The sequence below is a fragment of the Meles meles genome, chromosome 2 (assembly GCF_922984935.1).
Source record: "Meles meles chromosome 2, mMelMel3.1 paternal haplotype, whole genome shotgun sequence".
Taxonomy (NCBI): domain Eukaryota; kingdom Metazoa; phylum Chordata; class Mammalia; order Carnivora; family Mustelidae; genus Meles; species Meles meles.
In genome coordinates this window covers 66,777,730-66,792,794 of record NC_060067.1, presented here as the reverse complement: position 1 = coordinate 66,792,794, position 15,065 = coordinate 66,777,730, and the positions used below count along the sequence as shown (strand labels likewise).

Genomic DNA, 15,065 nt, shown 5'->3' with positions numbered 1-15,065 from the left:
GCTGGCTCATGCTGGGGGCTCGCAGCCAGCCCCCTGCACGTGGCTCAGAGCTGGCACATCTGGGTGTTGTGTGGGGCCCGCTGGGAAATTCGGGGACCGGCTCATGTCGCCCAGGCCCCTTGTCAGGGTCCCCCTCTCAAGACCAGCTTGCGGCCCATGTCCTAGAGGTCTGCTTTCTGTGGGTTCTACGTGCTCACAGAAGCCCTCTGATCCATACAAGTCTATTTTCTGGCACGGCGATCTTAGTCTGGCAGAAAACCCTTTTAAAAAGCAAGCGTGGGGGACTCAGGAATATAAAGGAGGAGCTACAGGGTCCAGAAGGTAAGAGAGTAAGAGGCCAAGGGGTCAGATCCTGTGCGACTGTCCATCTCTGCAATGCCCCCAAAACCACCCTGGAAGGTCAGCTCCTCAGGTGGGTAAACCGAGGCAGGCCACATTCTCAGGGCGGCCCGGAATCCAGGAAGACAGTATCGTGCCCGAGGAACATGGTGCTGCATCCGGCTCCCAGTCTGGCCTCCAGCCTCCTGACCATGCCTCCTGCTCCCCGGCTCCTTCTGCAGAATCTGCCCCCCAAGGACTAGCAACCCAGTGCAGGGGGTAGGGGGTGGTGTCCCCAGGACGGGACTGCTTCCGCCGCTGGACCGCATTCCCGTGCTTTCTAAACCGCCACGCGTGGCTTCTGCTCTGTCTCTTACAGAATACAAGGTAAGAGGGGCCGCCCGCTGCCACGCCGACCTCTTCCCGCCACCACACAGCTGCCCAGGTTAAAAGTTCCTTTTGTTGTGGTTTCCTATGAAATGTGTGTGTCCGATGCCGGCACAAGTATGTACTCTCCGTTGGCCTTCGGCTCCGCCCTTTGGTCCCGGCCCACGCCTGCTTCCTGGGATGAACCTGCAGCTTCCTCTCCCCACAGATCTATCCTTATGATGCCCTCATTGTCACCAACCGAATTCGTGTCAAACTGCCCAAGGACGTGGACCGGACCCGGCTGGAGGTAGGAGGGCATCTCGGGGGGGGGGGCACGCATTCAGGCCTGGGGAGGGGGGTCCTCTGCACCCATCTGTCCCCAGCATCAGTGCTGAGCACCCCCCAGTGCTCCCACGGTGGGAGCGGCGTGAGGCCCACGGTGGGCTCAGAGCCAATGCCCCCAGCTGTTTCAAGGGCCTGAGAACTAGGGAGTATGCCCCAACACAGACGGCTTTGCCGAGGGCTCTAACTGCGTGCTTCTAGCCAAGAAAGTCTTCGTGATAATGCCAAGTCGGTGGTGCTGGTTTTTCCTCTGGGAACTGACACTGAGAAGATGGTCACGATCTGTGTCTTCTCGTTTGGCCACATTCACACCAAGAGAGAATACTAAGCTCATCTTTTTAAGTAGAGGCTTAGAAGGCGCAGAGGGTGTCAGCTCAGAGGAGATATTGGGATGATATTTGTTGACTGAAAGGACTTTGCTGAGCATGTGCAATGAGCCGCCGTCCCGGGGGCCGACGTGCAGGACTTAGTCCCCCCATTGTCGCCTTACTGGATAATCACTGTCCATGCACTGAATCTCCCCTCCCGAGCCCTGTCAGCCACCATTTTGCTGGGCAGTGCGGGGTCTGGAGTCTCCTGGGGACCCAGGTCTGCCCCGCCCCCATCCTGCCCCAGGACTGGGCCCCCGGGAGGCTCAGGGAATATCTGAGGCCAAGTGTGCGTCCAGCCAGGGCGGGAGGGCTGCCAGGAAAAGTCAGGAGGCCAAGCGCATCTGTATGGGACTGCCACCTAAGAGGGGATGGCTGGCAGCCCCGGCGGGGAGCACTGGGGGAGAGGGAGGGGGGCACGTCCGCTGCTCAGCAAGAAACACGGGGCTGGCCTTTGAAGGAGGTATGAGATTCTCACCAGCAAAGAAGGGAGAGCAGGGAAGGGGCTTTCCAGGCCAAGGGACCCACAAGTAAAGACTTCAAGGAGCAGCGGGGTGGGGGTGGGGGGTTACCTGCAGGTTGTCCCCAGGCAAGAGGGAAGCCTCACAGTGATGCTGGTTGGCCACCGATTTCCCCACACTATCTGACCTTGATGTGTGCGCCTCCAGATGAACATACAGCTTCCACTGAGGGGGTCTCTGGGGTCCTTGCCCACAGCCGGGAACAGCAGCCCTCAGTGGGAGTAACGGTGGTGGGAGAAGGTCTGGGGATGCTGGTGTGGCTGCAGCCTTGTGCAGAGACACATCCATGTGGACCTTTCTTGTTGCAAGTGACCCAAAGTGACTCAAGCAAAAAGGGCCTCACCAGCTCATAGAGTTGAGGGGTCCCCCAGGGGTGGCTCGGTCCTGCCTCGGGATCAGATTCCTTAGGGGAATCTTCGGGGTGCCTGCTGTGGGGGAGATGGGGTTCTGGGTGGCCTCAGCGTGGGGTTCAGATATGACAGTCTCCGCAGGGGACATGCTCTTTGCCTCCTGCTCAGTGGAGTCCTTGTTAATCGTGTGGTCATGTCCCCAGCCTGGAGGGTGCCTGTTTGCTGTGTGTTTTTGTTCCTTAAAGGGCCAAGCCCTGTGGGCTGGTTGCCTCATGGAAAGAGATGAGCCCAGAACAAGATGCCCAGGGCTCCCGGGGTCAGGGGCCAGGAGCTCGTTAGAACTAGCTGTTTCCCTCTTGGGACTGGGGTGCCCTTTAAATGATACCCCCTTTTCTTTTTGCTAAATATCAGATAAAAGGTGCAAAATAGCGGTTAGTGCCCTAATTACTTCCTTTGAGCAAACTGGGAGGACGGGGTCATGGGTTTAATCGTGCATTCTCCAAGAACACACCCAAGGGTGCGTCTCTGTATTCACTCTCCTGTCATCCCCGCCGAGCCGGAAGGCAAGCTGGAAACGTTTCCAGCGGTGGGTCACGTCCCACATTCTTCTGGGCTGGAGCTGGGAGGTGAGCCAGGAATGGTCTAGGAGGGGCCGTATCCCAGGAGGACAGGGGGGCCTCTGATGTTTTTATTTCAGGGGAGAGAGCTTTATTTTTAATATAAAAATATTTTATAACTCTTGTAGAACTCCAGAAAAATGCAAAGAAGAAGGCAAACATCACACGGAATTCCCCCACCAAGTTATAACTCCTGTCTGCCCCACGCTGGTGGACATGATTCCGGAGATCTCTTTTGGCACAAATATCCATGCTGAATTCCATTTTTGATGAGTAGATTCATACTGTTTATGGAATTTGATATCAGCTTTTTAAAAAGGATTTTATTTATTCATTTATTAGGGGTGGGGGAGCGCGAGCACAAGCAAGGGAAGCAGCAGAGAGAGAGGGAGAAGCAGGCTCAGTCACCTTCTTGACTGTTGCTCCCAGAATGCTTAGCTGACTCTCTCCTTCATTTGCTGACTATGTTTCAGGCCCTGAGCTGGGTCCTGGGATGTGTGACGAGCAGACATGGGCCTGAGCTCTGCCCTCCCAGACTCAGTCCGATGCTGGAGGCAGAATCAACCAACTGATAACCCAAATGAGTTTGTGATAAGGGTTTTAAAGGGGAGGAACATGGGCTATCAACAGTGGGTAAAAGTTAACTGGGAAAAAGGAAGTAACTGGCTAAAAGGAAGTGTTGGGTGGGTGGGTGGGTGTGTGTGTGTGTGTGTGTGTGTGTGTCCATATATGCATGTGTTTAAGGTGAGGGAGGCCCACAGGAAGAAAATTCCAGAAAGAGCAGCTACTATGTGCAAAGGCCCTGGGGCAGGAAGCCACAGGAGCTCTTTGAGGAAAAACTTTAGAAGGCTAAGGTGTCTGTACTTGAGCAAGGTGAAGGTAAGAATGGGCCAGGTATTGCCCGGCCGGGGCCACGTTAAGCAGTTTGGATTTTAGTCTTAAGGACAATGGCTTTTAATTTGAGGGACTTCCTGATCAGATTTGAATTTTGTAATTCAAAACAACAGCGAGGCTGCACCGTGAAGCCCAGACTGGCCCTGTGGGTGCAGGGAGACTGAAAGGCAATGGAGTCATCCAGGCAAGAGATGTGGGCATCTTGGACAGTGCCAAGGCGCGCAGTGGGTGGGTTGGGGTTTGGGCACTACTGGGGACGTGAAGGTGGCAGGACTAGGTCATGGAGCGTGCAGTGTGGCGAGGGGCAGGGACACATCTAGAGTCACTCCAGGGTGTTGGGATGGGGTGGTGGCTGTGCTGGTGGCCCCTGGGTGGAGCGGGATATGCCGGGACCCTAATGATCACAGACATGATGAGGCTTGGCCGGGGGAATTCAGGATGCTTAGCCTGGTAAAATGAAAGGGGCCTAATAGGAGCCCGTAGCACAGAGCCTGTAGGTATTCTGAGATGTTGGTGCCATTTGGAGGAAGAATGGCAGTCCTCCGCAACTCGGAAGTGTGGTCCCAGGAACGTGTAGTCAGAGGAATCATGTAACCCCGATGGGCAGGCAGACTTCCCAAGAGACCCATCGGGGGCCCGGCTAAGTGCCGTTCCTGAGATCCAGGGCTCTCTGTCCTAGAGGGTCTGGGCCCTGGCTCCCATCCCAAGGACCTGAAGGCCTCATGCATTGGAGGCTCTCACATCCTTCCTGCATTTGGAGGTTACCCTCTGAGGGTCAGCTTCCAGGAATAGAAGGAGCCTTGACTGTCCCCAGGCAGAGTCAGATATCCTGGGGCCACTCCCTGCACATCTCTGCCCAGCACTTGCCAGAAGACATCACTGTTCCATTCACGCACCAGTGTCTTATTGCACAAGGGTGGCATCCCAGGGAAGAGAGGGCACACTTAGCATCAGGATGTCCTGGCAGGTGTGCCCCACTCCTCAGTCCACACGAGGGACATTCTGCTGCGTAGGTAGGACGCTGTATCAGCCAAGCCCTCCAGAGAGACAGAGCAAGTGGGAGATAAAGAGGGGAGCACGCAGACACGGACATGGCTGTAATTTCGGAAACTGGCTTGAGTAGTCGTGGGGGCGGGCAGGCTGGCGTGCTGGAGACCCAGGCCCGAGCTGACACTTCGAAGCAGAATTTCTCGGGAAGCGGGTAGGTTTTGCTCTCAAGACCTCCAGCAGATGGGATGAGCCCCCCTGCCCCATCCCTGTTACTGAGGCTAACCTTTACTAACGTGAACCACATCTACAGAATGTCTTCCTAGCAGCCCCAAGACTAGTGTTTGGCCAAACAGCCGGGCACCATGCCTGGCGAGGCTGGGACAGAAAGGGTAGTTATCCCAGGAAGCCAACGAGAGAATGGGAACAAAAGGGGCTTCTAGTCCCGCCAGGGGCCTGGGGGCTGGCCCAGGGAGCCCCTGGAGGGCCCTCCAGACTCGCCATCTCCTCTCCAGGGTTTGCAAGTGCTCAGGTCTGCAGGAAGGAAGTCTTGTAGCTTCCGGATGGCCCCCACCAGACCTTGAGGCCGAATGCGCTCCTGAGTTTGCCCCAGCAGTAAGAACCCAAGTCAGAATGTGACTGGAAAGGAAGGACCCTGCAGTTAAGAATGCACCCTTTGTTTAAACTCATCCAACCGGTCCAGTGAGAACCTGATAGACTGATGGCAGCAGCTGAGAGCGTGCCCAGCGCATGGGCGTGGGCTGCACCAGAATCTGGCATTTCGGGGGCTCCCAGGTCCAAGGCTGAGCAGTGCTCCCAGACCAGGCAGAGGGGCAGGGATTGCAAGGGTGGAGGATGGCGAAGGAAGAGGGAACCACAGGGGAGAGTAGGGTAGGCACACCCCATGGAGAGGGGAGGAAGTTGGGAGACAGTATGACAGGGATGGGAGGAACAGACATTTGGATTCAGGGGTACATGTGACCAGCCCAGATTGTCCCTAGAGGAGGAAGGGAGGGAGACTGGGCTGAGCGGGCAGGCCCATGCCCACCCTCGTAGATCTGGGAGCCGGATGAGGTCATCAGTAACCAGGTCAGCAAGGGCCTGATTGGCTAGGACAACATGGGAAGGCTCCCTAGAGAAGCGACATTTGAGCTGGGACATGTTCGATGAGGAGGAGCCGTTGTGCTAAGGGAGAGAAAGAGCACTGCAGGCCTTGGGGTGGCAAAGATCCTGACATGTTCTAGAGACCCCTTGGAGCAGAGTGGTGGTGGGAGAGGTGGGCAAGGACACCTGATCGTGGTGCAGGCCCTCGAATCATCCACCAGACAGCGCGTCACTCCACCTTGCGTAGCCTGCGTCCCCTCCCTGCCACATGGGCTCTGGGAGGGCTCACGGGATGGTGGGTGGAGCATTCCCGGCACTCCCCAGACACAGGCCAAGCTTCATAGATGGTGGGGGCCTTTGTCATGATGATGGTGATGAGCTCGGTCCTCCGGTAAAAAGCGGCCCCTCACTGGCCCAGGAGAGGCAGGCTGAGTGAGCCTGCCACCTGAGCCCCCTACCCCAACCCGGGGCTGCCGACATGGGTGCATGGGCTGGCCTTGCCTCATGGGCTGGGCGGAAGGAATGGATGAGGGTCAGCTGGGCCCCTCTGAGGAGAACCACTGAGCTTAGAGAAGTGAGGGGCTGCTGGAAGTGCCCGGCGGGGTGAAGGCCACAGGAGGGCAGGCTGGTCGCAGCATGGGGCAGAGGGGACATGGCCCCGAGGGGGCTCTCTGGCCACTGGGCCCCCTCCAAGCTCCCTGGTCCAGACCTGTGGCTTCCTGGCTGTGTGACCTTGGGCGAGGCTCATGCCCTCTCTGAGCCAGGGTTTCCTGGGGCAATGAAAGGAGGAGAATGTCAGGATGTGAGGATGGCAGCAAGTGCACTGAAGGCTTTCAGCTCAGCCCAACCCACGGTCCTTTGTCGGTGCAGGAGAATTGTGCAGTTTGCCTCCCGAACTGGGGTCCTGGCATGGGCCTCACGGTGTCCACGGAGCTCCCTGACACGGGACACCAAGACTGTATGAGAGGTGTGTTTCCACCGGGATGGGCTGCTTCACCCATGTTACCCAGAAAAAGCTGGGGATTTCTGCCACCAAAGGGGTAGCTTGGATGGCCAGACTTTGGGCTGGCAGGCCTGAGTCGGGCCCTTGTGCCATGGGAAGCTCTGGGTATCTGCCAAGCTGAGCCACACAGAGTCTGGGAGCGCAGTGCCCTGGGCCCCCAGGCGGAGTTCCAACGTGCCCTTTGCAGGCTCTGTGACACCGAGGCGTCCCCTGCCTGCAGCTGGGTCTGCAGCCTTGCAGAAAGGAGGGGACTGTGGGAGTGCCCTGTGCCTCGCACACCGACTACTCATGGCCCTTCTCTCCATGGGAAGATGTATGCGCGTCGGAGGTCGGGCAGTCTCCTCGGATGAGCTCCTGCAGCGAGCAGGTGGTTGGTCCTTATGACTCATGTTCGGGAAGCCTCCACCAAGGGCACCAGATCACGGAGGGAAGTCAGAGGTTCGTTTCCCTTAGATTGTTAATGCTTTATAAGGCAACGAGGCTTCTAGGTCACAAGTGTCCCATCAACAGGGCCCTCCTAGGTCATCCCACAGCCCTCACAGGGACCCAACTCCCTAACTCTGCCCTCAGTGACATCGCAGTGGCAGCTTGAAACCGGGGCTGGTGTGTGAACGAGGCATGGGGACTCTGGGAGCTTGTGGCGAGGGTGCAGTCAGGAGAGGCTTCCTGCGGTCCACGGCCAAGTCTGAGCAGTGAGCACATACGTGAGTATGCCACATTGCAGAAGTGGTCTCCCCAGGGGCACTTCTTGGGGAGCCCAGTGCACTCCAGGAATGAGGCTGTGTCAGAATGAGGCCAAGCCACCCCTCTACAAAGGTGCCCCACCCTGGGCTTCCTCCTGAGTGAGTAACACTCAGGAAGGAGCTCGGCCATGCCTGACCTTGGCAAGCCCCTCCTCCTGGGAAGCGGGGAGCCAGAGGAGTCGGCCTGGGGCCAGAAAGCTGGCTTCGGCCCCTGGGGTGAGCTGTGCCCCACGTGTCCTACCTGCCATGGGGCACGGGGTGAAGGAAGATACCTGAGTAGACTCAGAAGACCGCTTCTGCAAGGTGGCAGGGGCCCTACGTGCTTTGCTGGGGGTCTGCTGACATACGACCCCTCTGGGCAAGTGTCATGCAGGGACCTCCCGCCCAGGAGACAGGCCCCCCAGGACACTGGTCCTGGCTCCATCCTGGTCCAGCTGCGCCACGTGACCTGACTTGGGTTACGATTCTAGAAAATGGAAGAAGCACATCCGGGTCTTCACGTGCTCTTCCACCTTTGGAATGTCAGCCCCTCCCGCTCACTGCTCAGACCTGGCCTTGGATGGCAGCTCCTCCAGGAAGCCTCTCCTGATTGTACCCTCGCCACAAACTCCCAGAGCCCCCAGGCCTCCTTCTCACACCAACCCCAGTTTCAAGCCCCATGACCCTGAGCAAGTTTATCTTGAATGCCTCAGCTGCTTCTCACCTAGGTGGCAGGGGAGACACATCAGGGCGAGCTCCCCTCTTTCTCCTAAGCCCACCCTGCCTTCCCTGCTCGCAGTGGGCTCCTGGAGGCAGCAGGAATGTGGGACCGCATCATCAAGGTTAAGTACACATCGCCCCCCGGACCCCCACAGGGAGCCCAAAAGGCGGGAGCCAGCCTTGAATCTCTTTCAGGGCCAGGTTGGGCCTCCTGCCCAAGGACAGGCCAGCCACCTCCAGCAGCCGGCCTGTGTTCAGGCACTGGGCACAAGCACCACACCAGCTCCTCTGGCCCTCTGGCCTGCCCCACTCTCTCCTGCCACTGCTCCACCACATGTCCCTAGAGTACAGGTCCTGAGGGTGCGCCTTTCCGTGGCCATCAGACCTGGGCTCTGTGCAGCTTTCCGATGTACTTCCCAGGCCAGCTTGGTCCCGAGGGTGCAGGTGAGCTGCGTGGGACCTGCAGGAACAGGACTCTCTGCCCCCACTCCCGGGCTCCCCCAGGACGTCTCCCAGCTGCCACGGTCCCCCTTGCACTGGGTGGGGTGGGCCCCTAGGCTTGAGCATACAGTCACCCCTCGGCACTGTCCTCCCACCGCTGGGGTACCATGCCTCCCGCTCTTCCCTCTCCTGCGTATCCCCAACCTGGCGACCCCCTCAAATGACTCAGCCTGGAGGTCCCTGCCTACTCAGCAGGGCCACCTGGGGGCACCTCTCGGGTCATCCACTGAGGACAGCATGGAGAAAGTGAGACGCCCTCCCCTGATGCCAGCTTCGGGCTCTGGACAGTCCCTGGATCCCCTGCCCAGCTGTCTGCTCCCCCAGGAGCCTGTGATCCCATCCCAGCCAGGTCACTGGTTGGTGCTGAGAGCAGGGGACGCAGTTTGGCTCTTGTCCTGTCCTCTTCACATCACCGTTGCCCCATGGTGATGGGGAAGGTTGTGATTTGGTACCTAGAAGTGGGGTGCTGTTGTCTGATGACAATTCCGTGTCTCCATGGACTGGCTCTGAGCCCCATGGCATGCTGCTGTCCATGCCATGTGGATGGTTCGTTTCTGAGGCACATCAGGATCTCTTCCTGTGCTCAAGCTCAAGAGAACGGTGGGCAGCCAGCCCCTTTCTGGCAGTCTCGCTTAATGGAGTGTTTGTGTGTGTGTGTGTGTGTGTTTCTGTGTGTGTCTATGTATCTCTGTGTGTGTTCTGTGTCCATGTGTGTGTGTGTGTATCTATGCATCTCTGTGTCTGTGTGTGTCTGTGTGTATGCCTGAGGGTATCTCTGTGTCTGTATGTGTGTCCACGTACCTGTGTGTCTGTGTGTGTCTGTGTGTCTGTGCGTCTCTGTGTCTGTGTGTGTGCCTGAGTGTCTCAGTGTCTCTGTGTATGTGTGTGTATCTGTGTGTCCATGTGTCTGTGTCCGTGTGTCCATGTGTGTGTCTGTGTGTCCGTGTGTGTGTGCACATGAATGCACCAAGTATTCGGGGGCCCCGATTCAACCAGGAGGCCCTTCGGTGACTCACAGGAGGTGCAGTCCTGTGTTCCCTCCTCCGGATCACACCGACATCCAGCTCTAAAACCCGCTGCCTGCCGCACGGGTCTAGGGACTTTGTGAAGCCACAAACGGTGGGCATGGGTCTCTGTGCTTTTCCTAGTTCACCAAATGTCTTCACCTCTGTTTCTCTCCGGACCATCACAACCCTTAGGATGAGTAGTTTTGTTTTAAAGTCAAGGAAACCGCATGGGTGGGAGCGACAAAAATTGTTCCCTTTCATTGTAAAATGCCTGTCACATTCATCCCGTGTGCAGCCACCTCCTCAGTCAAGTTCTGGAATGTTTTCATCCCCCTAAAAGGAAATGCTGTCCCGCCGAGCAGTCTCTTCCCACTCGTGTCCGTCCCCAGTCCCGGGCAGCCGCTTCTCTGTTCTTGGTCCCTGTGGATTGCCCCTTCCTGAAGCTTCGCACAAACAGAACCACACACTCTGGGGCCCTTTGCATCCAGCCTCCTTCCCTGGCCCTCCTGTCGCATGTCTTAACTGCGTTGCCCTGTGTATCAGGCCTTCGCAGCTTCTCGTGGATGGAATGTGCTCCACTCTGTGTGCACGGACCCCGCTTAGGCAGCTGGGTATTTCCGTGTGGTGGCCACTGAGAATAATTCTGCTGTGAATAGGGGTGCGCAGGAGGACCCCGTGTGAGTCCTGTTCGGTCGGGCCCCTAAGCGAGTCTCTTTCTCTAGGCTCAGTGACAGCGCTGCAGCGTGGGGATAGCAGGGATGCAGAGGGAACGTAGGGAACTAGATGGCCCCGTAGGGCACATGGGTTGGGGGGGGCCCAGCCTCCTGGACGCCGATCCTGCCTGTGGACTGCCCAGCAGCACGGAGCTGGTCTGGCAGCTCCCGTTGCAGAGCTGCTCACTGCTCCTCTCTGGGTTTTCCTGTTGGTTTACAGAGGCACCTGTCGCCTGAGGATTTCCAGGAAGTGTTTGGGATGAGCATGGAAGAGTTTGACCGCCTGGCCCTCTGGAAGAGGAATGACCTCAAGAAGAAAGCCCTACTGTTTTGACTGTCGCCAGCGTGTGCGACCACATGCACGCCCCGCGGCAGAGCACGGGACGCCCGGCGAGAACCACGAAAACCCCTCCTATTGCACCTGGCTCTTGCGTCTCTGTGTCCACGGGGGGCGGGCAGTGGGCCCCTGGAGAGGGCTGGGCTAGAGGCTGGGCAGGAGGAGGTCCCGGAGCCGGTGTGACCTCTGTTTCTGCCAGCAATGCTCCTGCCGCTGGTTCAGAGCCCAGATGCCTTGCTTTGCACGGCTCCTTCCCCGCTGTTGCTTGGCGTCAGGGAGACGCTGCAAAGTAGTGGTCCCAGGAAATCAAGGGACATTTACACGACATGTAGCCCACCTTCCCGACCCCTATGCAGTGTCCCGACCCCCCGCACGAGGCCCTGGGGGCACAGAGGTGCCTGGGACTTGGGATTTCAGGAGGTTGGCCGATGACAGTCGCTGACACAATCACGGACGGATAGGCGTCTGGCTCCCAGGGTCTGCTCGCCCCCCACCCATTCGCTCAGCCCCCCACCCCAGGTGGAGGCACAGCCTTGCGCACAGACAGTCCAGGCCAGGGAGGGGGCCGCAGAGCGCCCAGGGCTGCATGAAGTCAAGCGTGGTGTGCACGATTTTTGCAACCACTTGTGACGCGTCTGTGTTTAGGGACAAACGTCAGCCTGACAGGGTACCTTCGGCCAGGGCCCTCCATGCACTGCATTTTTCTTCCGAATCATCCCCTAGATGCCTAAATGATATCTTTAAAGTAACACAGAAGTTTTTATTTTATTAAAGAGCATAGCCTACTTAAACGTAAGACGACATATATAGAATTCCCTTGTACGGGCCCGCGGAAGGGGAGCGTCTCCAGCCTTAGTCTCCACTGTCTGGATCTGTGTGTTTTTGCTCCTTGGTGGGCTCCTAACCCCTAGGACTCCTTGCCGGTTTTCTTTCCATTGTCGTTGTTGTTGTTGCTTTCTTTTTCACCCTTCCCACAGGTGCCCTGAAGGGCAGTCCTCGCCCATGTGATGCTGTCTGTACATGTAGCCGCCACTGTCCGCCTTGCTGTTACTCTCCGGGTCTTGGAGAGAAAACGCCCTCTTCTGATGGCCAAAGCCCCAGAATAAAGGATTTCCATGCACCCAGCCTAATACCCAATGTAGCCCTTGCTGTGCCCGTCTTTCCTGCAGTGAAACATAGCCCCCCAGGGTTGAAGCCTCATGCGTGCCTGCGCGGTCCTGAGATAGGCACCTGGCCACTGGGGAAGGAAGAGGGAGACACCACCCTCTTCTGGGTGAGGTCGGCACAGGGTCCTGCCGCAGAAGGCTAGCTGCCCCGTTTCCCCCCGCAAAGGCATCCCTATCTCTGAGGAGGCACGGGAAGGGCTAACGCCTGTCACAGGATGCTTGCAATGTGGGTGGAGAGATTTACGAAACACTGGGAAGGTATCACCCAAGTCTGTTCCCCTGTCTCCTGCGGAGCTCTGTCTTTCTGTGTGTCCTCGGCCGTCCCGTCTGTGAGTCAGCGTGACTCCCCCTCCAGCCCCACCGCACACCCCGTTGCACACCGGCTTCCCACCAGCCCGGCTCAGCCAGGGAGGCAAGTTTCTGGCACCTGATGCACTTCCTTCCCTTTAGCAATCTGAGCCCCGTGCAAATGGAAACCCCCGTTTTTTCATTAGTGCAATGTCCCGTCAGCTCCCGGAGGGGGGCCTGGAAAAATAAAGGACGGTGTACCCTAATTCATGAAAGTGAAAGCCACTTTGCCGCATGTGTCATTTCTCAGCGCACAGGCCCCCTTCTGCTGATGGCGCATGAGGAGAGTTTCTATGGAAAGCAGCAGCACCCCAGAGGGTAGGGGAGGCTTTCTGACCAAAGTCTTGACAGTGAGGAAGCATTCCTAGCGGCTGATGAAGGGAAGGGCATTCAGGCCGAAGGAACAGCAGGAGCAGACACACTGAGCAGCAGTTAGCCTCCCAGGTTCTGGAAACTTCCGGAGCTGGTTATGGCTGGAGCACAGGGCTCAGGAAGGGAAGAAAATGCAGGTTGGTCTCCCTCAAGGGAGGGTGCTGCTGGTCTGCCCTACGGTGGTCACCCCTGCTGTCCTGGGATTAAATGTTTCCTGATCTGTTCCAGCCTGCTCAGATTCTGATAACAAAATCCCATCAACTGGGTGGGTGTCTTAAGCGCCAAACACTGATTTCTTAGAGTTGTGGGATCTGAAACACTGATTTCTTAGAGTTGTGGGATCTGGAAGTCTGAGACCAGGTGCCGGGGGATTGGGTTCTAGTGACAGCCTGTTCCTGGCTTGCAGACTCCTGCCTCTCGCTGTGTCCTCATTGGCAGACACAGATGCTTTTCATCCAACTCTTCCCCCTTCAAGGGCACAGTTCCCTCGTGAGAGCCTCACCCTCGTGGCCTCATCACCTCTCCAAGGCCCCATCACATGGGGGCAGTTAGGCCTTCCTCATATGAATCTGGGGGACACAGACCTTATAGCCCCCTCTAGTCTCATCCCAGTGAATGCAATGGCTCTTGTGAACTTTAGGGTATCCCCCCAGAAGGTGGGCCACACGTATATTGTCTGCCCATCTCGGTAAACGGCATGACTGTACGCACCCCCCCACCATTATGCAAGTCAGAAGTGGGTGCGCTTCTCTCCCAAGGACCACCCCCCAGAAGTCCTGGTTCCATGGCACGTGTCCGTTGACCTCTCTCCAGCTCCGCAGACACGATCATGGGCTCATTCCCACCCAAAGCACTCGCAGCCAGGAAGCTGGTACTCTAACCCAAACGCCCCGGGACACAGCATGCACCTGGCCCATCCCAGGCAGTCCCAAGCACGTGGTCACACGGACCGCACTGGGTCCAATCTCACCCCTCCCTGGACGGACACAGCGGCTCCCAGTAGGCCATTCCAAGCTGACAGCCGGGGTCCCCACTCAGCACCCCGCTCCGCATGAGGTCTTGGGGTCTGTCCCGTATGTCACAGTCCTGCACCCTTTCTTTGAGTTCCCTAATGGAGCAGGTCTTGAGCTTACACATGGGCCCTCCTTCCTCCCAGGTGAGACCCCTCTCTCCCTTCCCAGTTCAGCTCAGAAGTCCCCCTGTCACACAAGCCCCTTGCCGGCTCTTTAGGGAATCCGCACCCTGCCCGTGCCAGGATTCACCATGCCCGCCTGCTATCCCCGGTCCCCACACTGGCCTGTCTGTTGACTCTCTGCCTCCACCACCTGTAAAGCTGGGAGGGCTGACGGTTTTATCAACCATGCTCTGAGACGTGGTTAGAATACTTGGTCATGAGACAGGGGCCCGTTGGGACACAGGGCTGAACCCAGGCTGGTCCTTAGTCCATCTACTACTAAGTGGACCCTGGATCACTGTAGAACTAGTTCCCATCCCTGTTGTTTCCCCCTCCCCAACCCCCACCTTCTGGATGGAAGAAATCCTGGGGCCATGGAGGTGGCCCACCTGTCTTCCGAGTTCTGGCCCCCAGCACAACCCCTCCTGGGAGGGGCACGTCCCTAGTGAGCGCATTTCCTGCAAATTTAACAAGGAAGGGCAGCAGAGGCGCCCTGGTGGCCCCCAGAGGCTGCCAGGCGATTACCGAACTAGGTTTCGTGAATAATAGACGCTCCCTTTTCTTCCGTCTGAATCCTGAGGTCCAAGGAATATTCCTCAGTTAAAGGTCATTTCCGAGAGCTCCCTTTAATGGTCCTGCCCGCTGACAGCAATTCTCGCCTCTGCTCCTCTGGGATCCAGCATTCCCTCTGGTCCATCCTGCGCTCAGGAGCCCACGGCAATCTCTCTGTAGCACACATGTGCCCATGCCATCCTCTGCCTGGAGACCTCCCTGGAGGACCTCTGGGCCTGGTCCCTGACTCCTTTACTCCCTCCCCAGACTCTTCCTCCTCCCTGATCGCTCTTGTTTCTTAAGCAGCAGCCCCCACTTCCCTCCCATGCACAATGCCCCCCTTGGCAAAGGCTCTTTCCTCTGCCTGCCATGTCCCATCTAGCAAACTCCTATTCATCCTTCAATACCCAACAGAGACACTATCTTCTCGGCAAAGACTTCCATATATGACCCCCTTCCCCAAACTGTTAACAATCTTCTTTCCATCCAGATAGCCAATTCGTCCACAGATCTTTGCTGAGTTGGGCATGACAAAACAGAGGTGAAAGAGACTCTGTCCCTGACCTCAAGAACTGATCAC

The 15,065-nt window shown here is 57.6% G+C and overlaps 1 protein-coding gene across 16 annotated transcripts in view; it reads left to right on the top strand.

The window, feature by feature from the left end:
• ABLIM2 (actin binding LIM protein family member 2) overlaps positions 1 to 12,003 on the top strand; it is a 134,455-nt gene extending 122,452 nt beyond the window's left edge. For 15 of the 16 annotated variants that reach the window (XM_045989840.1, XM_045989916.1, XM_045989899.1 and 12 more), the window contains 3 exons: positions 698 to 705; positions 914 to 994; positions 10,757 to 12,003. In XM_045989840.1, coding sequence (XP_045845796.1) covers positions 698 to 705; positions 914 to 994; positions 10,757 to 10,870 — 203 coding nt within the window. In that variant the 3' untranslated portion in view covers positions 10,871 to 12,003. The remainder of the gene's footprint in view (positions 1 to 697; positions 706 to 913; positions 995 to 10,756) is intronic. The other variant, XR_006816403.1, reaches the window with a different exon arrangement.
• Positions 12,004 to 15,065: the final 3,062 nt, after the last annotated feature.